This window comes from Rhinoderma darwinii, chromosome 7 (genome assembly GCF_050947455.1).
Source record: "Rhinoderma darwinii isolate aRhiDar2 chromosome 7, aRhiDar2.hap1, whole genome shotgun sequence".
Lineage (NCBI taxonomy): Eukaryota > Metazoa > Chordata > Amphibia > Anura > Rhinodermatidae > Rhinoderma > Rhinoderma darwinii.
This window is the reverse complement of record NC_134693.1, coordinates 28306944-28331480: the sequence shown is the minus strand read 5'-3', so window position 1 is coordinate 28331480 and position 24537 is coordinate 28306944. Positions and strand designations below refer to the sequence as shown.

The 24537-nt window shown below is 41.5% G+C and overlaps 1 protein-coding gene across 2 annotated transcripts in view; it reads left to right on the top strand.

The window, feature by feature from the left end:
* TNR (tenascin R) overlaps positions 1-24537 on the top strand; it is a 290179-nt gene that overhangs the window by 241727 nt on the left and 23915 nt on the right. For both annotated transcript variants that reach the window (XM_075833071.1, XM_075833070.1), the window contains exons 14-19: positions 1967-2086; positions 2326-2469; positions 18425-18555; positions 20033-20165; positions 21689-21840; positions 23385-23481. In XM_075833071.1, coding sequence (XP_075689186.1) covers positions 1967-2086; positions 2326-2469; positions 18425-18555; positions 20033-20165; positions 21689-21840; positions 23385-23481 — 777 coding nt within the window. The remainder of the gene's footprint in view (positions 1-1966; positions 2087-2325; positions 2470-18424; positions 18556-20032; positions 20166-21688; positions 21841-23384; positions 23482-24537) is intronic.

Here is a 24537-nt window from a genome sequence, read left to right as displayed (position 1 = left end):
AGAAGCCATGCATAGGAATGGAAAAAAAACACCCAAAATATGCACATTAGTCTTCATCCACATCTGCGTCAGGGTTCTGTTCTGGCGTTCCGCCTGAGATTTCCGTCAGAGCAGAACCCTGACTGAAGCAAACGGAAAACATAGGTTTCCGTTTCCATCACCATTGATTTTAACGGTGACGGATTAGGTGCAAATGGTTTACCGTTGTCTCAGTTGCGCAATGGTTCAGTCGTTTTGACTAAATCAATACCATAGTCGACTGCGCTACTCATTCCATCAAAATAGCTGAACCCTTGCACAATTAAGACAAACGGAAACCATTTGCACCGGATCCGTCACCATTGAAATCAATGGTGATGCAAACCACCTACGGTTTCCGTTTGTTTCAGTCAGGGTCCAGTTCTGACTGGAAGCTCCGATGGAACGCCAGAACGGAACACTGACGAAGATGTGAACAAAGCCTAAGATGCAAAACTAGCTTCATTAAATCTAATACATATCTACATCTGCCTAAAAAGTGATTTATGATTTTTCTTTTTAAATGCTATTTTAGTACATCTGTAGTTTTTAAACTTACCATATGGACCAGAAATTATCCTGACAAATAATGCACATTGTTATTTTGTAAGAGATTTTTGATTAATTTTGTTTGCGAATAGCCTGGGATTTCTTATTTAATTACTAAAAATCTGCTCTATGGCAACCTTTTCAGAGCAATAAAACCACTTCATCTCTAGACACATGCTCAAGACAAACATTCAAGTGAGAACTTAATGCCTTATAACACAAGTTGCAGATGTTCACAAGTTTCTTGGCTGCTACAGGCGTTGCCATTGTCATCAGATCACGTAGAAGAATTGTATTTGACATCTAATTACTAGAGTTCCACAGGGAGAATAGTGACCAGACATGGAGTTAGAAAACCCTTACAGAGACCAGAACCCAAAAACTTTGACAGGGACAGAAGGGGAAGGTTATGCTGAATAAGGAATTGGCACTACAATGCTCACCGGTCCAATTCACCACATAGAATTTGTATGGCATGATGGGTGTAACTGTAGCCACAGCTGCTATGAGACCCAGAGGTTGAGGGGGCCCACTTACAGTAGGTGAAAAAACATTGGCCCTCATTAGCTAATGCTGTCTAATAGTTAAACAGTGTAAAACGTAATCTTGTTTTAAATGACAGTTTACAGCGTAATCTCGCGAGATTACGTTTGCCTTGCTGGAAATCTCACAGAAAAGATTCAGAAGTGTCAGGATTGTGAATACACATCACGTCCTGGCTGGAGGTAATGTATATTCATTGTCAGGACACTGCAGTAATGTTAGTCTTTGTGTATGTGGCTGCACATAACGATATAGCTATATCGCTATGTGCTGTGTAAATTAATGGGGAGAAGTGTATGACGCTGATTGGTCACTGATTGATCAGCGTCATACACTCCTCTGTACAACGCCCACTTGGTCTATAGTTAAAACACGCCCACTTGGGCATTAAGAAACTAAGTAGCATAAAGCTAAAAATCGCTCCTAACGTGGTAAAAATAGATAATTTTTCTAAATAAAAAGCATTACTGTCACCTACATTATAGCGCCGATCTCCTTATGTAGGAGGTAGGGCACTTATAATGTGGGGACAGAGCCTCTTTAAGTTGAAATTGCAGCCAGTACAGGCCTCTACTCGATTGACGCTGACATACTTTAAGAGAATGACGATTTCAGTTCTGCTACATCTTTAGTTTTATCCAATGGACCTATTATTTTTGATTTAAAGTCCTTATGCTATGTGGACTACTATTGGTTCTTTCATTATGAGGTCTGTGCAGCTATTAATGGCATTGCACTGTAGGGACAATAACAGTTTCATTGCCCTCCTAACACACAATGTCATGTCTCCCGATCTGTAATCTACCATTATACTCATCCCTGTGTGTTTTTATTTATAATTTTTTTCTTGCTGTAGCCTTGGATCCTCCATTTGACCTGAGGGCCAGTAACATCACCGATTCGGGAGCAGTACTGCAATGGGAGTCACCAAGGGCAGACGTGGAGAGTTATATAATCACACTGACACACCACACAGGTCAGTAAAGATCACACAGAAACCACATTCACAGACATCAATTGAACATAAAACCACATGCTTGCCTGGGGAACAATATAAGTAGCTCACAGATATATGGATGTGTTTCTGGTGACAGATGGTCCTTGTAAATAAGCATTAACCTCTGCACAGGAGCGAGCCATTGCCGTCCGCATTGCAGAATGACACAGCTGTATACTCTACCTATATAATGACTAAATATATGTTCTATAATTCAGTTTCAGGGGAGACAATTCTCATTGACGGGGACAGCCAAGAGTTTCAGCTGCAAAATCTCCTGCCTCGTACCCATTATTCAGTCTCTCTGGCAGCCAGTGTTGGGCCCCAAGCCAGTCGGAGTGCTGGCGTCAGCTTCACCACATGTAGGTACAAATTATGGCTTCACTTGCTTAAATAAAATACATCATCATAAAGTTCGGATGGTAACTGACACATTTTTTTTGCACATCACTCTTTTGTATGGGTTGTCTTTTCTTCCTGAGTTCAGCTCCAGGAGAGGTGGGCACCAGCTGCCATGATGTCTCCCACACTCAGGAGCACTGCACCCTGTCCCCAGCCCACAATTCTGTACCAGCTTCTAATAAAATAGTTGAGGATTCTGATCAGAGTCCTGTGTGAGCTCCTCATGTTCCCCCAGCCCATATACTGTTATCAATTCTCTGCTACTTCATGATACATGAGAACTGGTAATGCGTTTTTCTCAATGCTGTGAGATGGTGACATCTCCTCTGAAAAACGCAACAATTCAGTCCACTATCCGCAGCAGGAACGGACATGCTGCGGTCCGAAAAATACGCACTGAATCTGAATTTCTGCTGAGTTTTTACGCAGCGTGTGGATGAGATTTGTTAGGTCTCATCACCTTTGCTGCTACTGTATTCTGCTGCGTATTTTCCATCCAATATTCCAGACCAGAAAATACGCAGCAATTCCGGTACGTGTGGACAAGCCTGTATCCTGTCTGCAGATGGAGACGGGGGGTCCCACAGACAGCCGCGGCAGAGTGTTTTGGACAGTATAACCAGGATTTGACACTAAAAATACTGAGCAGTGCGGTTCCCCATCAAGAACTAGTGTGAGATAGGTACTTACTAGATGATGATATGTTCAGCAGGAAAGTCTGTGTGTGTGTGTGTGTGTGTGTGTGTGTGTGTGTGTGTGTGTGTGTGTGTGTGTGTGTGTGTGTGTGTGTGTGTGTGTGTGTGTGTGTGTGTGTGTGTGTGTGTGTGTGTGTGTGTGTGTGTGTGCATTTTCAGACTAGATCCCTCTTCCCCTCACCGCTCCTTTCACATCTGCGTTAAAGGCTCCGTTGCAGATCCGGTCAAAAATGACGGCAAAAATAGCCCAGCATGCTGCACTATCTGTCTAGCAAAACAATAGATGCCATGACAAAAACCCAATCTAACCCATTTAATTCAATGAACTCCATCAGGTGCTGTTGGCGTCCGTCATGCGACAGATTTGGCACTGCAGTTGTTTTTTTTGTTTTTGTTTTTGTGTTCCGATGACAGAATAAAACGGCAAAAATGTGAACCCAGCCTAAGAATAGCTGATGACTTTCATGTCTCACATTTTTTCAGTGAGTGCAGAGTTTCTGAACAGTTGCAGACAGTGCAGTAGACAGATATAGGGCAAAAATGTGTCTTATAAGTGAAGAAAGAGGCATTTTTTTATTACCAAGTTTATTATCTTTGGATACACTACTAATTAATGGGAAAATAAAGTGTAAGCTATATACTTATAGTATAGTGCATTTCACTCAATTGCAGTCCACTACGCTATTGATTCCGTCAAATCGACGGAACCCTTGCACAACAGAGACAATTGGAAACAATTGGCACCGGATCCGTCACCATTGAAATCAATGGTGATGGAAACAGAAACCTCTGGTTTCCGTTTGTGTCAGTCAGGGCTCCGTTCCGACGGAAAGCTCAGTCGGAATGGAGCCCTGGCACAGATGTGAACGCAGCCTAAACGCCAGTCTAATGACTGTTACTTAGGGCTCATGCACCATATTACGGATCTGTACAATGACTCCGCTGATGTGTATTTTGCTCACAGAGAGTGGACGGTCTAGACTGGATACAATGTAACAAACTCTTTGTAATAGGTCTGGATTTTCCGCCACTGAACAAAAACAAAAAGTTGTATAACTTATAAACCAGATTATTTTTTTTTACTATTTTCCTGTTATTATAGGCACATTTGCTTAAAAAAAAATCTAAACCATTTTACATGTCAGTAAGATACTTTTATTTCTTTAATTAAATTGGTTGTCTCATCACGGACAACCCCTTTTAGTTTGAGCTCCTGAGACCCCCAGCAAATATTTGTCAGGGGAAATTGCTGTTGGCTACAAATGGCGGCCATTCAGATGGATGTAGTATCACATGGCGTCCATTCAGGTACATGTCATACATAGATGGCCCCCAGGGCCGGAACAGGGGGTAGGCAGTTGCCAAGGGCGCCAATTTATGGATTGAAAAAAAACGCTTTGCCTTCATATTCCTTTGCACAGCCAATCAGATAATGTGTCTGAGTGGCTGAAAATGCTGTAGCTACCAGGGTCCAGTGAGTGCTTCAAGTACGCTGCAGGGAAATACTTATTGGTACGTGAACGGCCCCTGGAATAGACATTTACTATAAACAATTAGTGTTTCCATGTAAATAGTATTGATTGATAGAAGAGAGCAAGTGACGATGGGTGGGGGACCAATTTTAAGACCCTTTCCCCTAATGGCCTGGATACATTAGAGCAAGATCAGCTCATAAAGGGGGTTCCCAAGCAGGGGATACTTTATTATAATTTTCCTATGCTCTTAAAGGGCACATTGTCAGGGGTTGTCCTGCCATGACAACCTCTTACCATGAGTAATTTTACAATATATCCCCACTATATTGTGCTGTCGTTATGTAAGTCTATTTTCCCATTGACTTTCTTTGTACAAAGTATTATTTTAAATCTTCCAGGACAAATTTCTCCTGTGCCTCTCCTTGCGGTATATACGTATTAGTTCATTTAGATAAAACACAATAGAACACATGAATAGTAAAAACTGTCAGATGCCAAAGTTATTTTATATTAAGAGGAAATGGCCCGACTGAAATAAGACTGAAATGGTAATTCGTACTTTGCAATTGGTACAGAACTAGAATACAAATGGTGGATAGAATATAAACAGGTGGGAATATTTGCAGAATTATTAAAATGGTAAAAGTTTATAAATTCCAATTGCAACCATAAAATATACAAAATGAACAATGTTCTCTCTAGTTGTATTTGTTTCTAGATACTTGATGTATAGCAATATGGATCCTAAAATCCAGAATGAAAAATGTGCCTAGTCATGGAATCCTTTTGTCGAATTAAAGGGGTTTTCTGAGATCCAGGTGGGTGTTGGTGAAAAAAAAGTAAATATACTTACAGTCTTGAAAAAGACTGTTTCTACCTCTGTGGACGGCTGCTTCACCGACCACCTGTCCTCCAGGTAGAGACGTCACGACCATTGAAACATCACATCACCATGGCAGCCACATGGTCTTATGGATTTAATGTCGCAGGGCTGTGCTATGATTGGCTGTTATGGTCATGTGATGTCTCAATTAACATGACATTACATCACTACCGGTGAGCTATTTTTATTCTCCGACACCCAGCACCGTCAGGTGGTTTTCCAAAACCTGGATTAACCCCCTAAGAAACTAAAAAGGCCAGTCATTGGTTGTCACTTTCCCTGAAAAAGATAAAACTAAGAAATAGCTAAATATAAATAACAGAATAGTAAAACATGGGGATTCATATTACCTGGTGATTTTCTAATTTTATTTGGGAAATGGATCAGACATTTTCTTTACCAGCCTCATTAACGGCCACAATTTATAATACGTGTCTCAAAGGCCACCAGAAACACCGTGGCGTAACTACCACTGATCAAGGATGTCCTTAGGAGAAAATATCTGCCACATTACAAAGGGTTTAAAAATATGCAACGTGTAAATGGGGCTTTGTAAAGCCCCATATACTAGCATTATACTGTGAACTTGTTGCGGATTTTCGGGGCGAAGTCTGCACCAAAAATCTGCGGCAGATCCACCACATCTGAATGTGGCCTTAATGTGTGGGGGACAATGATTCAAACATCAACAAAGGAAAGGGTTCTTTACAGTTAAAGTAGTCAGACTTTGGAATACCTGATTATTATAGGAGATAGTAATGACAGATTCAATGACAGCGTTTAAAAAAGGGCATGACGTTTATGTAATGCTAATGGAATTGAAAGTTATCTTCAGAAATGATGAATTATGTTCAAATTATCTGGCTGCTGCGGACTAGTAGATAGGCTAACCAGGGGGTAATTAAAGGGCTTATCCAGCGGTACGCCCAGTGGTTGTTTACATGCACGTAGCATGTGACCGCTGCAGCCAATCAGAGGGCATATGTTGTATTTCTGGCATTATGCCAGAAATACGATCCGTCAGCAGTGAGCTCCGCTGAGCCCTCTGATTGGCTGCAGCGGTTACATGCTATGTAAATCTAAACAACCACTGGGAGTGCCACCGGAGCAACATCGCTGGATCGCCGGGGGCAAGGATAGGTTACTATAGCTTTAATGTTTTATTTATTTAATTTCCGGCCCCAAACAAAAAAAAAAATGACATCCCGGATAACCCCTTTAAGTTTGTTGCCCTAGCCCTATATCTCAGTGCCCTGGCAAGGGTAGAGTGGCCTGTTGGTGCCCTTTTAGCACACAACACCCAGTGCACATGCCCCGCGAGCCTCACCCTAGCTACACCCCTGGAGTGGGATTTTTTTTTCCCCATGAGGCAAGTTCAACTAAAAGTTCACTTTACAAACTATGAACTAAACTTCTGGAGTAAAATGATGCATCACCAATGCAACATTTTACTGTTTATTTTACTGCTAACAAATGATACAACTTCTGCCAACACATCACACTATGTTAATCTGAACCCTAAAATTCTGCAAATTAAAATGTTCTGCACAAAAATAATCCCGTGGTGGCAGATTATGAAGCTGTAAAGTACTCATTTATCTTGGCACATGAAAAAAGCAGGTTGAAAAAAAATCTGTTTGACCGGCGCATGTCTTGGCAACCAGGCGTCTTCATCCGAGGACAGGAAATAAGGTCTTTATGCATTTATTGTATCTCTAGCCTCATTAATACATCAGTCCATTCTTATTTCTGCGTCCTAAACCCTCTTATGTGGCACAAAATTGCAAAGAAATAAATGACACTTTTGCTTAAATAGTTAAAGAGAATCTGTCACTTCACATCACGCATATATAGGTAAAAAATACCAGGGGCGCAACTAAACGTGGGGGGGGGGGCTGGGTTGGTGTTTGGGTTGAGATGCCCCTTTCCCAGCCGCAATTTAACACTGATTAGTGCCAAAGGTGACCTTTCCTTTGCTCCCTTCCTTTGGTCTGCACGGGTTCTTCTGTATGTGACCTGCAGTTCATTACCTGACAGTCAGTGCGCTGACCGAGCAAGTTACAGGCTAGAAGAGTCCTGTGGTCTGTGCATCTGGACAGAGACCAGACCAAGTTAGAGAGGCGCCACTGAGGCACCGTGTGCCAATGTTTGGGCATTTGCTCTATATGGCATTACGTGTGAGTTATAAGTAATGTATACAGTGTGGTTCTGTTCCTGCACTGTTTAACAATATTTATCTGAGCACTGTTTGGCGCTATACAAGCACTATATGCACAATTTATTTGGTTGCTGTATGACACTATCTGAGCATTGTGTGACATTATCTGTGCAATGTATTTATTATTGCTATTAGTTTTTCTATACATAAGAATTATATTAAGAGAAAGATATAGCACATTCATGCGTTTGCCCAGAAACACATACAAAAATGGAGAGGTCATCTGATTATTTTGTACACTATGTTGGTTTAGCCTAAAAATTATATGCAAATTGTCATTCTCAGCTGCTGTCCAATCAAACTAGGCAGCCAATATCCAATCACATGGCAGGTTGGCAGCCTTGTCCAATGGCATGAGAGGCATACATCTAGTTGTGAACACTGTTATCGAATGAGCACTTATCAGATCTTACGAGATAGGTGTGTGTGTGTGTGTGTGTGTGTGTGTGCGTGCGTGCGTGTGTGTGTGTGTGTGTGTGTGTGTGTGTGTGTGTGTACAGCGTGGTATATTTACCTTATCCTTATAATAGTTATCATGTATAGTAAGGCAATCTTTTTCTATAAGATATTTATTATTTATAATAACTACCAATATAAATGCTATGTGAAAAAGATAAGCTATGCTAATATACATTATACCCTTCAGTAGGAAATAGTATTGCAAATAATTTTGATCCAGCTATTATGGGCAATCTTACTATAGTCAAGACTTCTCTGAAGAGCACTGAGCATGCAGAGACTGCCGCTGTGGGCGAGACTTAAAGGAATTGTCCAGGATTTGAAAAACATGACTGCTTTCTTTCAGAAACAGCGCCACACCTGTCCATGGTTTGTATCTGGTATTGCAGCTCGGCTCCAATGAAGTTAAAGGGGGCTGAGCTGCAATAACGCACACAGCTTGTGGACTGGGGTGGCGCTATTTTTGGAAGAAAGAAGCCATGATTTTCTAATCCTGGAACAACCTTTTATGATTGGAGATGTTTCTTCACTTCCTCTAAACAGAAACATCATGTCTTATGTCTCAAATTTATATTGTGACATTGATATTCATATATGCTGTTTACTATATTGGCATGCATAGAAAAGACACTAAGGCGTCTGTTATAATATCTCAAGAACAGACTGTACATATCAGATGGAGATTGTGTATCAGACGGTTTATCTGATATAAAGATCTAGTAATATTACCAATAGGGTTCTCTCGCACTCAGCATGAAAAATATGTTTTTATCCAACGTGAATGAAACATTTGTCGGGTTATTTTTATCCTAAAGACAGCAAATTTGTCCTCAAGTGATAAGTATGAAAAGCATTTTAAGAACATGTTGCCCGTTTAAAGTGAAGTTACCCTTATTTGGAGATTTCACCCCAATTAAGTGAGAGAATGAAATCACCACCAACAAGGATTTCATCTTTAATATGTTCACCGTAGTCCCGTGCTGACGCCATGCACCACACTTCCCAGCATGGCCTGTTCAGTATTGTAGTCCTGTGTGTTCTCAATGTTAACAGACATTAAGATGAAGTTGTGTCAAATCGGAAGTAAAAAACTGCAGTTTTTCACGGCCGATTTGCACCCGTGCGGGACCGTTTTCACGGATCCCCTACAGACTTGAGTCTATTGAGGAATCTGTGAAAACTGACAAAAATAGGATATGTGCTATTTTTTCATGGGCTGTTCACACTTTCCGTTAAAACAACAGCTGTGTAAATATCCCCATAGAAATACATGCAGCCGTGTGGTGGCCGTTAAGAAAACGAATGATTTCAACAGTCGTCTGAATAAGCCTTTATACTGTATATTTAATATGGTTTATGAAAAAAAATAGTTTCTACCCAGAAACTATAATGAAGCAGGCTTGCTGCTGTTTACTGATCTAAGGGCTTGTCCGCAGGTAACGGAATTGCTGCGTATTTTCGCTCTGGAATTGCGGACAGAAAATACGCAGCGGTAGCAGCATAGTAGGTGAGATTTAACAAATCTCATCCACATGCTGCATAAAATTTCCATCCCAAATTTCACCTGCGGTGCGTTTTTTTTTTCCGTTCTGCAGCATGTCCATTCCTGCTGTGGAAAGTGAACTGAATTGCAGTAGAAAACGCAGGAAATGGCGCGGTTTTTCCACAGCAGAATGTCTCCTAGTTTTAGTGGAAATGCTGCAAAAATTTTCTGCAGCAATTCCGTTATGTGTGGATGATTTATTTCTGTTACTTATAGAGCGCCAGCATATTCCGCAGCTCTGTACAGAGGTCCTTACATACGGTCCCCATTGGGGCTCACAATCTAAATTCCCTAAGCCCTTATGATGTGAGAAAAATCAGGATAGTTCGGATCCATCACACAATATTATTAGATGTTTTTTAACACATGAATCTACAAACAATCTGATATCATATGAATACCGAAAATATGCAGCCGGTATTTATCTGTTAAAGAGCAGGGGTATTTAGGGTATTTTGTTGTTAATAAGTAACTCAGGCCCCCAACCATTAAAGCTTAGTTCACATCTGCGTCAGGGTTCCGTTCGTGGGTTCCGGCAGACCTTTCCATTAGGGGAATCCACGAACGGAAACCAAACGGAAACCATAGCTTTCCATTAGCATTACCATTGATTTCAGTAGTAATGCTTCCGCCGATAATGGTTTCCATTTGTCTCCGTTCCGTAAGGTTTCCGTTTTTTGGACGGAGTCAATAGCTCAGCCCAATACAAAATGGACAAGCAATAATGGATAAGAAACGTGATCTCTATGAACATGGGTTGATTGTGGGTGAAGATCTGGTGTGAGCGGAAGCAAAAACCATTGCACTTGTGAACTAGAGAGCAGCAGTTGTTAAAGTTTTCAGAGGGTGGAACATGAAAAAACAGGGACTGAACGCAAAGTCTGTGTTGGTAAACAGGCAGATATTGGCTGCTGGGATTGAGGGTTGTTAGACTCGTACAAGCAGAGAGACGTGTAAGGGTATGTTCACACAACCTATTTTCAGACGTAATTCAGGCGTTTTACGCCTTGAATTACGCCAAAAAAACCAGCTCTATTACGCCTACAAACATCTGCCCATTGCTTGCAATGGGAATTACGATATTCTGTTCCCACGAGCCTTTATTTTACGCGTCGCTGTCAAAATACGGCGCGTAAAATTACGGCTCGTCAAAAGAAGTGCAGGACACTTCTTGGGACGTTTTTGGAGCCGTTTTTCATAGACTCTATTGAAAACAGCTCGAAAAACGGCCGTAAAAAACATTGCGAATAACGCCGCGAAAAACGTGAGTTGCTCAAAAAAGTCTGAAAATCAGGAGCTGTTTCCCCTTGAAAACAGCTCCGTATTTTCAGACGTTTTTGTTTAAGCGTGTGAACATACCCTTAGGCTGGATTCACACGAGCATGTTCGGTCCGTAATGAACAGAACGTATTTCGGCCGCAAGTCCTGGACCAAACACAGTGCAGGGAGCTCCTAGCATCATAGTTATGTACGACGCTAGGAGTCCCTGCCTCGCTGCCGGACAACTGTCCCGTACTGTAATCATGTTTTCAGTCAAGAACCAAATCGGATCTCAACCTCTCAGTTTACAAGACAATGCCAGACATTGCAATATATAGAGATGGGCAAAAGGAACTCAACATAGCATTAAGCAGGTGCTCATAGAAAACTGGTCACACACAACCAACTTACTGGTCACTAACCAACATCAGCTAAAAAAGATTTTTCCATGGCCCCTATAAATGCAACTGGTATGCTGCAAATGTAATGACCCTGCATGTTTGCATTATCAGAATAATCAGAGTGTTTTCTACAATCGATGATAGTTTTCCCATAAAGAAGCAATACGTTTTGTTGCACCAACATCATCCACATAGAAAGCCTCCATTAACATCACACTCGCCATACTTGGGACGTCTGGACTCCTAGAAAAAGAGGAGACCTCTAAGGGCATGTTCAGACATGGCAGAATTTTTCCGCTGCAGATGTTGCTGCAAATCCAAAATGAATCTGCAGCAACATTTGCATATTTGATCGGTAATTCAGACGTTGCAGATATCACAGTGGACTTTGCATTGCAAAGGCTGAAATTTGCAGTGAAATTCCGCTGCTTTCACTAAACAAAATGTGCATTATGAGGAGGGAAAATTCTGCACCGCAGCCCAAATTCCGCACAGTTATTTTCCGCAACGTCTGAACTAAGTTTCCTAAAAATGTATAGGAACCAATGTAAAAAAACGTCTGCTGCAGAATTCCACTGCGGACTGTCCAGAGCGGAATTCAACAGCAATTCCGTCATATCTGAACGTGCCCTTAGTTTTCTGGCACAAGTCTCCCTGGAGTCCGTAGCTCTATGGCAAGAATCTGTATCTGTGTGGTAGGACTAGTGGTCAGTCGTGGACCTTCAATCGGTCCACAGAAAACCTCCTTGCAGCTCGTTGGCTGCTCACCTGTCATTTTCTGGCAGCAGAAGAGAGCAGTCCTAGAGATGATGTAGGGGGTGTTTTGTCTTTTTCGCACTGCGCTGAGGCAGTCATTGTTATGGGGACACCATGGTGGCTGCCAAAAAGAAGGGTGCTGGCCCGGGTGTGGGTTTGGTTATATATTTGAGAGTGGAAAATGTTGCTCTGTGAACTATACAGTATATATTTTCCTCTTGATATTTTTTAAAAATAGGCAAAATCAGTGAAGATTAACATTCACGTTCTTCAATTACCTCACGTATAATCCAATGGAAATATTTCCATTAGTCATAGATAATCAATTTTCTGTCACAGATGATTAGATTATGGATGCAGAAACTTGTTGAGGATCATGTTGGTCACATTCTCTGGGCACCTTAAGATATTTATTGAAGACATTCAGAATTTAGGAACATTTTCGCTGTGCTGGCTGGAATGGAGTTCTGCTGTGAAGGCCTGCCAATTGTCTGCGTCTGTGCACATTTTGCTTCGTGGCGCTGATGCCTTCGTTTGTTTTATTTGTGTCGTGCCCTGTGTTAATGAAATGCCTTTTATATAAAAAATCAGGGTCCTGCAAGATGGTAAGATTAGCTTACAAATAAGCTTCATTTGTACCAAAGAGTTCCCCTTTTATCTGGTGCCCCAGGAGTGTCTTCTGTGATTTGCAGATGGTCTGTGACAATCTGTGAACCCTGGGCTTTTACAAGCTGTTGAGATATGTGCGCCTCAAAGGCAATGAGGGACTGCGGGAGGCCATCATTGTTATAAAGCTGTCATTATGCTGCGGAGTAGTAGCTCAAGAGCGCCACCTGCTGCCCACAGGACTGGCATGCAACACTTTGTGCTGTCATCTGGCATTAGATTGCAATACACTAATGTGAAATGTGAGATTATAAATAGCTCTTGGCAGTTTCCTATCAATTAAATAATTCTTTATGTCTTCATTTCAAATGGATTTGGATTTGCCGGGGATAAGAAGTAAAGATATTATCCAGTAAATTGGCATTAAATTGTTTAATTATTTTGTTTCATTAACCTAATATTTTTTTTAAATACAAAACCGGTTTCCACATTTTAGCAGAGCCATCTATTCCACCCAAAAATACCGGCCAGTTTTTAGGGTTTATTTACTGGCGTGTTGTTTTGCTGTGATTTTTCACAAATTGCTGCAAAATGATGGCACCAATCCGGCCCATGTCAATACACCACAACAAGGGTATTAAGTGGGCGCAGTTTTGGAAGCGTGACGGTCTGAGACCCTCGGACAGAAGATGACTCATATAAAGGCTGGTTGGGAACAGAGAGAACAAAAAGGCGCTACATGGGGTGAGTACGTCAGATTAGTAATGGCTTTCTCTGTTAGGTATAGTAAAAGGAGGCTCACCTTTAGGGATTGTGAATGGATAGGCACAACCCTATTGTTAAGAAGAATGCTGCCGTTGCCGTAATCCCCAGAGCGTCAGGTGCCAACCTCGCCGGGGAGTGAATGCAGGTAGATAAAAATAATGGGAACTAGGTGGGATACACTGTAAAAAAGAGACACTACCCAGGCGCAATACTTTCATGAGTCCAACATATTTTTGAGAAAAAATATATATAATTTATAAAACAATAGATCATAATAAAACATACATAAAAAAGTGAGATAGAGGGTCTCTTGAGGTACCACGCGTTTCGGGGGGGGGGGGGACAGAACCCCTTTATCCAGTAATCATAAAGATGGTAGATCAGTGGGTATCTGACTGCTGGGACCATCACCGGTTTCTAGTACAGGGGTCACAAGTCCCCATTCCTCCTCATCAGCATGTCTGCGGTGAGGAGGAATAGTATAGCAGCAATTGAGCAGGCACTGCATTCACTAAGGTACAGTGGATAGTTTCAGTACCAAAAGTTCCATGTCTATGTCTCCCTCTAAGGGTATGTGCACTTTTGCATCCATTTTTATTTATTGCTCCAGTGCATCTAAAAGAAGCAACTTTGCAAATATTCTTGCCATTTTTTGTATACAGCTCCTATGCAAGTCTGTGTTGCTATCGTTACAGCCTACAAACAAACAAAATGTGCGTGTAGTTTGATTCTGTAGTCAGGCGTCACTCCCCTCCCTCTGCCCCCTCTCCTAACCTACAGACCTCCTATTATGAGGAGGGGCAGATGGAAGATAACTCATGACTGCAGGATCAGACCACAGAATTTGTTTGTAGTCTGTAACCATGGTGACACAAAAGTCTGCATAGGGGCTGTATACAAAAAATGGCAGACTATTTGCAAAGATGCTTTTTGTTCATTTTAGATACAGTGGAGCAATAAAACAATGGGTTGCAAAAGTAAACATATTTTTTTAAACAGGTTATTACTCCAGACGTTGTGTTTATCCTGTAGCCACTTTATACATGACTTATAAGCCAGCGTTGTGTATAAAAAGCTTTATCAGTTTCATTGTCTATAAACTGGAGCCTTTATGAGCCGTTTATTGAGTAATTTCTGCTCTGAGATGTGGTACAGAGCTCTCGTGCAGCCATTTAGATCCTTGCACTAGAAAAATGTCAACAGAACAGTAAGGCTTAGGCCTTATTCACACCAACGTGTCAGTTTTGCGTGCGTAAAAAACGCAGCATTTTTCCTGCGTTGAAGTTCCGGTGCGTGTCTGCGTTTTTTACGCGCGTATGTCACGCGTTTTTTACGTCAGCAAAATAAACTGAAGGAGGTATTTTTCTTTTTCTAATCATTTCCTTAGAAACTGTTGCGTGAATCACGCGCAGCACACGTATGGCGTCCATGTGCTGTCCGTGATTTTCATGAGCCTATTGACTTCAATGGGTGCGTGATGCGCAAAAAACGCACAAGTATAGGACATGCAGTGAGTTTCACGCAGCGGACATATGCTGCGTGAAAAACATTAAATGTCTGAATGGCCCCATTGAATTGCATAGGTCCGTGTGACGTCCGTTGTTTTAACGTGTGCGTAAGTGACATGAAATACGCTCGTGTGAATAAGGCCTTAGGCCTCATTCACATGAGCGTGAATCACGTCCGTGTGACGGCCATTAAAACAACGTCCGTCACACGGACTCATGCATTTCAATGGGGCCGTTCACACGGCCGTTGTTTCAACGGAGTGTGTGAAGGGTCGTTGAAAAAAATAGGACATGTCCTATTGTACAGCGCGTCACGCATCCCTCCATAGACTGTAATCTGTGGGGGATCCGTGACAACGCGTCCCCCACAGGTCCACCTCGGACGTTGAAAATGTCAGTTTTTCACGTCCGAGGTGGCCTACGTTCGTGTGAAGGAGCCCTTAGTCCAGATGTGCCGGATAATTTCTGCTGTGAATTTTGCCGTGAACCACAATGATATTATTTATGCGGTCGAAGATATTATCGCTGGCGTCAACACATCTCCCTGTCTAAACAGGGAGACATGCTGCCGACATGATAGAAATGTATGGGGACGAGCGATCGTACTGACGAGCGCTTGTCGCCATATATAGATCATTGTGAAAGGACCAAACGAGCGGCGATCAATGAGCTGTCTCGTTGATCAGCGCCCGTTTACACGGCCCACATAAGAGGACCCTAACATTTACATCCATATTTGCGTGTATGATATTAGCAGCTCTTCTCCTAGGCTTCATTTTATAACTGTGTCTTTTAGGTTATTGGCCCTTTAAAAAGTAATTACACCGCATGCTATGACTTTGAGGAGCGTAGATCACATCACTAAAGCATTGCACTTTCTTTGTATCATTTTGACCTGCTCACAATTTACAATACGGGTTCACATTCGGGGCTAGATAAAGTTGAAGTGGTGAAAGAACATCAGAAATCCGCAATAGTCATATTTACCGAGGAGAGAGAAGACTTCTGCTTCACTCCTGAATAATGCAGGGATTTCAGTAACCAGGGGAATTGTAGACCTGTCGGAATTCATAATACCCTGTAATGGACCAAGAAAGTTCTACTGCAACCGCAAAAAAAATCTATCTCATATATGTGGAAAAGACACCTCTGAGAAATCTGCGAGTCACTGCTGAGATACACACTATTAATGTAATGCTAATCCATTCAATGTACCGTAGCACATTGCTTTTCATTGCGCTGGCAGTAAGGCGGTTAAGAAATGGACTCCTATCGCATAATTCCTTTTCAATGGGGCAAAAGGAAAACGATAAATTGGGCAATTATTGAAAGCTTTATGCAATGTGATGAGGGCAATTTTTCAACCCATGTCAGGTGGAAAATAAGGCTGATGTTAATCAGGATTATTCCGGCAGAAATAGCCAGAAAAGTTTTCTGAGCTGCGGCCAGCGAAAAGATTTTTGTAAATGCAGGAGAAAAGATTTTTCCCTGCTCTCTGCTGACTCCTGCCAGTTTTCTGACACATAACAGAAGAAAAATTGCCAATATGTATAGATAGACTGATGATAAGCGACATTTAAACTACCTTGCTTTGCGATGATTGACAGCAAAATGACATATGTTCTGCATAAATACATCAGGACCTCTCTGTGATTGTGTTTTTCCAGTGGAGAGTGGCATTGAAACTAATGGCATCAAATGACTGCGGGTAAGATTGGTTGGGCTGGATGAGCAGAAATATGTTTTTTTGTGTATTTTAGATGAAAAGCAAATCAACTTTTTGAGAATTTGCATTGTACTACTTCATTAAAAATGTTTCTAGAAATATAAGAAAATTACCTTTATAGAAATTTTAAAAAGAACCCAGCCCAGCTTGGCATCATTACTAATTTTAATGGGTGGTGAGAAACTTCACAGGTATTCCCTCTTCACAGACACTACAGAATTAGCGCATGAGGGAATGGGTAACCAACCAAAGCAAGCAAGTCTTCATGTCACAGGTGTGGCAGCGTCAATCGGCACCAGTAGGGGGCTCCACTTTAATCTTTGCTATGGTTCCCATATCCTATTTGTATGCCACTGATACTGCAGACTGCCGGCTGTTCAATTTCAAATGGAGAGGATGAACCATCTTGGATTTCTCAGCCAATGCACTGTTCTTTTCCACTAACATGAATAGTGCTAGTTGTATCACCTCTTCTCTTTCCATATAAATACCATTGGTATTGTTGGGATTGGAGGTGACAACTGCTCTCTGCAGTGGCTCTCCTTTCTGGCTGATAGGGTGGGGTCCTGAATGTAAGATCCCACCCTAAAATTTTCCAATGTCCTAATAGGTCATAGATAAGGGTTTACCTACAGTATTTAAGTGTTTCTATTTGACCATTCAAATTTACGCCAATATCATAAAGCGACCATCCAGGTTTCCCTTTACGTTCACTTACCACAGTATACATGTGGCAATTACCTGATGTTCATCTTTTTCTTACTGGTGGTGTATTAATCTGTACTTTATAATCAATCTGCACTGGCTGAAATAGAAATCAGCTCTTCATGCACTGACATCCTGGTGAGCTTGTGTTTATACACAGCAGCCAATCTAAGGCTATGTTCACACGGGGTATTTTGCCGAGTTTTTTGACGCGGAAACCGCGTCGCAAAACTCGGCAGAAACGGCCCGAGAACGCCTCCCATTGATTTCAATGGGAGGCGTCGGCGTCTTTTTCCCGCGAGCAGTAAAACTGCCTCGCGGGAAAAAGAAGCGACATGCCCTATCTTCGGGCGCTTCCGCCTCTGACCTCCCATTGACTTCAATGGGAGGCAAGAGAAAGCGTATATCTCGCTGTTTTATGCCCGCGGCGCTTAATGGCCGCGGCCGAAAAACGGCGCGATAATTGCCGCGAAAATCGGCGTGCAGGGAGAGGAATATCTGCCTCAAAGTTCCAAACGGAATTTTGAGGCAGATATTCCTCCCCCAAAATACTCCGTGTGAACATAGCCTAGAGAGGTGGAGCTGCAGTGTGGAGGGAGTGAGCAGCAGCCTAAACCAATGATGAGGTAGGAGGTGTGTCTCAGACTACCTAAGACTCCTCATAGGCAGTGCTAAGCTGTAGTCACAGATGACAGCTCTTCCCTAATGGAGCTAAACTAAAAAGCAGCCAAACAACAAACAAAATAGTTAGTAAGCATCACCCGTAGGTCCTGACTTACATATAATTTGTTTATTCTCCCTACTGGACAGTCACTTTAATACCTGATCTACAAATCAATAAAGTATGAAGATAAAGCAAGACTCTGCAAAGAAAGTAACACAATGAAGAGTTATTTCTCTTTTGTCTTGCCTCAGATTTGGATCCTCCTGCAAACTTTACAGCCACCGAGGTGTCCAGAACAAGTGCTCTAGTGTCATGGCAGCCTCCGGCTTCTCCCATTGAAAATTACATTCTGACTTACAAGTCTACAAATGGGTCCAGGAAGGTAAGTGGCCAAACAGTCAATAGATCTGTCTTTTCTTTTCAACCTGTCATTGAACAGCATACGGTGAACTTATCTAACAATAATGATGGCAGCATGACTGTTTATTGCTTACATTTTTTTTTACATCTTGAATTTTTAAAGATTTGTTGAATAGCCTTCATGATATATGTATTGTATTTTACATGTACCCTTTTAAAGGGAAATGGTCCCTGAAGAGTAGATGCTACTGAAGAAACACGCAATGCAGACAAGTTATACAGTATGTGGGTCCTTGAGTGATAAAGTCACCTATGAGCCCCTTGTCTACCCCACCCTCAGCTAGACAAGCAGATATCCATGGGGCCCCGTGAATCCAGTGGGCTCTGGCATCTGCTCAGGTTTACCTGGTGCTGACGCCCTACCTGAATATAGATCAAGCAATTTATGCTGCTTTGTCAGTGTTCCGTCAATTAACGGTCAATGTGAAGTAGTTTATGAGAATTTAAAACTTGTACTTGAGTATGAAACAGTATGAGTCCGAGTATATTCATATATTCATGCCTCCCCACCTTCCCATGCCTTTACATAGTAATAGGGAGAGTAGTGTCACTCAGTGGCTGGAAGGTAGGAGGGAGGCGGGGGAGCATGAATATATGAATATTCTTGGACTCAAACTGACTGCTCGTTTTTAAGTATAAGTTATGAATTCTAATAAATTACTTATCAATAACTAATAATCGACGGCCCACTGAAATTGGAAATCATCCTATCTGTCACTTCTTTATGCTGTCCTCAGAAAAGTTTTAGAATATTTTTTAATATTACTATTTCTTTGTGTCCTCAGGTTGGTTTAAACCATATTCTTTTATTGTTGGGTCCATTGTTAGGTCCAACAGGCAATGTTACGTTACTTGTGCTTCCCTGGGGTAGCCCCAGTGACGTAACTGCTTGGAAGATCCTGAAGGGTGGATAGTTGGTGCACCGTGCGCAAGCAGGAGCAAAGCTGGCAGGCCCCCCACACACACTCCGGGCTATCCACCCCACCCCCATCAAAATCTTGAAAGGGAAGCTACGTCACTGTAGCTTACCCGGGGTAGCCCCAGTGAGGTAACTGTCCATATATGTGGCACATGTGACTGGGGGGTACTAGTAAGACAGTAACTCTGGATTCTAGAGGTACTGTGCGGGCAGGGAGTGGTGGCTGCAGCTAGTCAATATATTACCATTTTACTTTATGACTATGCAGGGGATTTGGAGCTCTGTATTAGAAAAACAGAGCTAGTTAATCAGCGCAGAATAATAAACCCATCAAGATTAAAAGAGTGAATATTTACTTTAATAATAGTTCCCGTTTTTGCCTCCATTGTCTTAAATGGTGAAAATGGTCAAAATCTCCTCCATTGTCTTTACCATCCAATTCTAGCAATGTGACAGTGGAGTTACATGCTAACAAAAAGATTTGCTTGTTCCTGAAATATACACATTGTCATTGTGTTAGGAACTGATTGTGGATGCTGAAGACACATGGATCCGCCTGGAGGGTCTTCTGGAGAGCACGGACTACAATGTCACTATCCTGTCAGTTCAGGATGGAGAACGAAGCGCTATCCTTCATACAATGTTCACCACAGGTCAGTTTTTCTCAGTGGCACAAAAGATAAATCATGTCTCATGTATACTTGTATAATGTTGCTGTCAAGTTTGTTCTTAAGGACATTCCCTAAGGAAAGCTCTTCTTAAGTACAAAGAAGTTTTCAGTCATTTTTAAGCATATTGGTAAATCCTGCCTTTTAAAGTGGGATTATTGTCTAGTAAAAGAGTAAAATGTACTGCTTATTATCATTATTATTAATAATAATGATTTATGATGATGATTATTATATCGATATTCATTTTTCTTTGATACATCACAATTTCGATTTGCTGGTTGACTTGGTTCCTCATTGGAAGGACAGGTTTATGGTTCCCTGGTTATCTCACATTCATGTGTCAATAGTTTCCAAGGACCGTGCAAAAATTGTAATTCAATGGCCTATCCTTAAAATAGTCTATCAAGGTGTGATTGGAAGGGTCCACACCCACAACGGATCCCACCGATCAACCGAATGAGGGGGCACTAGAATATCACGGCTTCTTCACTGCAGTGCTTGACACAACAACGTACATACCCATGCGGTTGTGTCTGATACTACACCTCAGCCCAGGCAAATGAACGGAACTGAGCTGCACTACAAGACACAGTGGCATGAACACATGGGCCGTGGTATCAGTACTCCAGTGTTCATTGCTGCACCCTCACTGATCACACATTGATTCCTAAACACACATTCCTAACCATAGGCACAGATGAATGTTAGATTCATTTAGCCTTAAATGCTATGTACACCTTTGAAATCGTTTTGTTGTTTTTTTTTTTGGTGGTGGGGGGGTTAACAAAAATGTCTATTAGCGTGTTTGGTGCAACTTTCTAAATAGTTTTTATTAACAAAATAATTTTTACTTTTTGAGATACAGCTGCATTGTATTCTGCATACAGATCAGCTGTATCATTCGCTAAGACCTGAATCCATCAAGTCAGCGGGACTGACGGGTTCAGTGAGAGCGGGTCCTGCGTGTCTGACACGCAGGATACACCTGTAATCGATCACATCTAAGTTATGAACATAGATGTGATCGATAACAGCTCGATCCTGCGTGTCAGACACGCAGGACCCACTGACACTGAACCCGTCAGTCCCATGGACCAGATAAATAGGGGTTTCAGCGCTAGATACAGCTGCTTTGTATATAGAATACAAAGCAGCTGTATCTCAAAAAGAAAAAAATATTTGTAATAAAAATTATTTGAAACTTGCAGCAATCACACTGATACACATTTTTATAAAAAGAAAAAATATATATTTCAAAGCCTTTAATCTATAGGAAGCCAATAATAGTATGTTGGTAAAATATGTGACATTATCATTTTTCCCTTTAATATTTATTATCTAATAAACAAAAGCAACCTTGACATGTGTGCTGACACGAAGACATTTTATTTACCAATACAGGCTGTACATATAGTTTATAGGTTCAATAATGTCTACTTATACATCTGACTGACCCTACTTGAAGCTATTATTGCAGACATAACCCTTCCTTTATATCTTCTCAGGAGGAAGAGTGTTCTTCTACCCACAAGACTGTGCACAACATCTACTAAATGGCGATACCCAGAGTGGTGTATATACCATCTACATCAATGGTGACCAGAGTCAGAGCGTGCCCGTATTCTGTGACATGACCACTGATGACGGAGGCTGGATTGTGAGTCTTTTGAAGAAGAGAAATCATTAAATTGCTATTTTTCCACTTCCACAATATTTTATTATAGTGGCATTAAAATTATGTGTTTCCATGGATCTTTCTCTTTAGGAGAGACCTATCTCCAAGGCAAGATTTACATCCCAGACGCATGTAGGCATAAAATTGCCCGGCACTATAGGTTCCTTATATCAATGTAAATGTCCCTTAGGCATCATTTACATGACCGTGATTTTCGTCCGTGCAGCCCGCGTGCTTTTCACGCGGGTCGCACGGACCTATACAAGGCTATGGGGCAGTGCAGACAGTTCGTGAGTTTTGCGCAGCGTGAGTCCGCTGCGTAAAACTCACGACATGTTCTATATTTCCCCGTTTTTCGCGCATCACACACCCATTGAAGTCAATGGGTGCGTGAAAACCACGCAGGTTGCATGGAAGCACTTCCGTGCGAACTGCGTGGTTCGCGCAACAGCTGTCATTCTCTGAATGTAAACAGAAAAGCACCACGTGCTTTTCTGTTTACAAACATCCAAACGGAGTGTCAAAATGATGGCGGCTGCGAGAAAATCTCACAGCCGCTCATCATACACTGATGACACACGCAGCTGTTAAGTGCCTTTTGCGCACGCAAAACGCTGTGTTTTTTGCGTGCGCAAAACGCACACGCTTGTGTAAATCAGGCCAATTGTTGGAGATTCCCAACCTTCTCTGCTTTGTGAGTCAAATTTAACTTTAAATGAAGATCAAGAGACACATCCAAGTTAAATATCTTAAAGAAACACAAAATCATGACATTTCAATTTCCAGATAAATATTTTGGTTTGAAATTTGATGTATTGGTATTACACCACCCAAATCGGCACTATTCTGGGCATAGAATATGCCTGCAATAGTGTTAATGTGGAGTCATATTGTCGAAGGTGTATATAGTCATAACTGAGGCACTGGATGTCGACCACTGCCTTATGTTAAGAAAGACACAAAGGTAACCGTAAATTACTGTGCCAACATAATATAGTACATTATACAGAAAATACTAGCATACATAATCCAAAAAATACAATCATCCTTATCGGTGATGGTACATTGTAACCATCCATCCGTAGTGCCCAAACAACAGATCTAGATATATACATAATAGCCCCCATAATAGTGTCCAGGTTTTAGTTCCAACACTGAATCCTTATTAGGTCTCTGAATGGACACAATATGGAGTCCTTGCCCCTCTAATGTTTGCATCCCGTGGTGCTCCTCATTTGCAGATCTGTACATACAAGCTCAATACTCCATTACCATACAGTGTTATAGAGGACAGGAGCATTTACATTACCATACGAGAAATGTCAACGTGAATACATCCGCTCAGCATGGTATTCACATTTCCACAATAACATCGCCAATGTTGTGTTAAAATTGCTTATACATAGTGAAGGTAGCCCTTTGGTAACCCAGCCAGTAAATACTGCTAACAATTTTATGTTTAGAGTATGTAATTGCATGTACAAAAACATAGCCTTTCATGCAAATGTGGGTTCCATTACTTTCAGGTATTTCAAAGGCGTCAGAATGGACTTACAGATTTCTTCCGTAAGTGGGCTGACTATCGAGTCGGTTTTGGTAACCTTGAGGATGAGTTTTGGCTGGGTAAGTACCATTACAGTGATGAATACTAATATATCGACAAAACCATTTCTTTTTCCTAGCTGATTCCAAAACATACACACCAACATTTTACTGGGTTTAAATAGCTAAAATGAATCATCAGGTAATAAAGAGAAATAGGATCGAGAAAGACGACACGGCTCTTGTGACCAACACATATCCTTCCGCTATAGCAACCTCATTATCAGTATTGGACTGGGATTCCTTGGGTCCACCAGAGGAAAGTATATTGAGGGTCCACTCTTCTTCTATATCGAATATGTGTGTTATAAACTTTGTTGTTATCACTGGACACACTGGACTATAAGGTCATAAGTTAATTGGAAATGTATCCATAAGAAATACTCTAGTGGAAAGTGAGTGGCTCCAAAGTCAGCTCCAAATGGGGTTGTCTTCTGCTGAATCTTTTGAACCCATCATTGCGTCAGAGACTGGGCCTACTGGGGGATCATAGGGTACGCTGTTGGGTCGGTCCGACCCTGCTCATCATCTACAAACATTGGAAAAAGCCATATTTTGACTGAGACCAAAACACAGTCTGATTATTAATGTTTCTGAGACTAGTAATATCACAAAGGAAATTGTGAAGACATCAGTTCAATACAAACTTGTGAAGACATCAGTTCAATACAAACTTGTGAAGACATCAGTTCAATACAAACTTGTGAAGACATCAGTTCAATACAAACTCTTTCAGTGATGCTGGAAACGTCAACTCTCATTTATTGAATTTCTTCTGCTTCTGAATATATTTATGTCATTACTATAGCACATGCATGTATATAGTTCCATGCTGTATAAGTTACTATGCATTATACAGCAAACTCAGGTTGCGAGAGGCAAGCAAAAGAAAATGGCTTGAACCATTGAGAATTACACTTGCCCGACTAAGATTGCCTGCATTCTCGTCTATGCCCCTGTAAGACTGAATGCCTCCTGAAAGGAATGGATTTAAAGATGTACTTGTAAAGAGATGTGAGATATTCCCTGCTGCTGAATTGTCATAGTCATGGCAAACACCTCACCACGTGGAGCCTC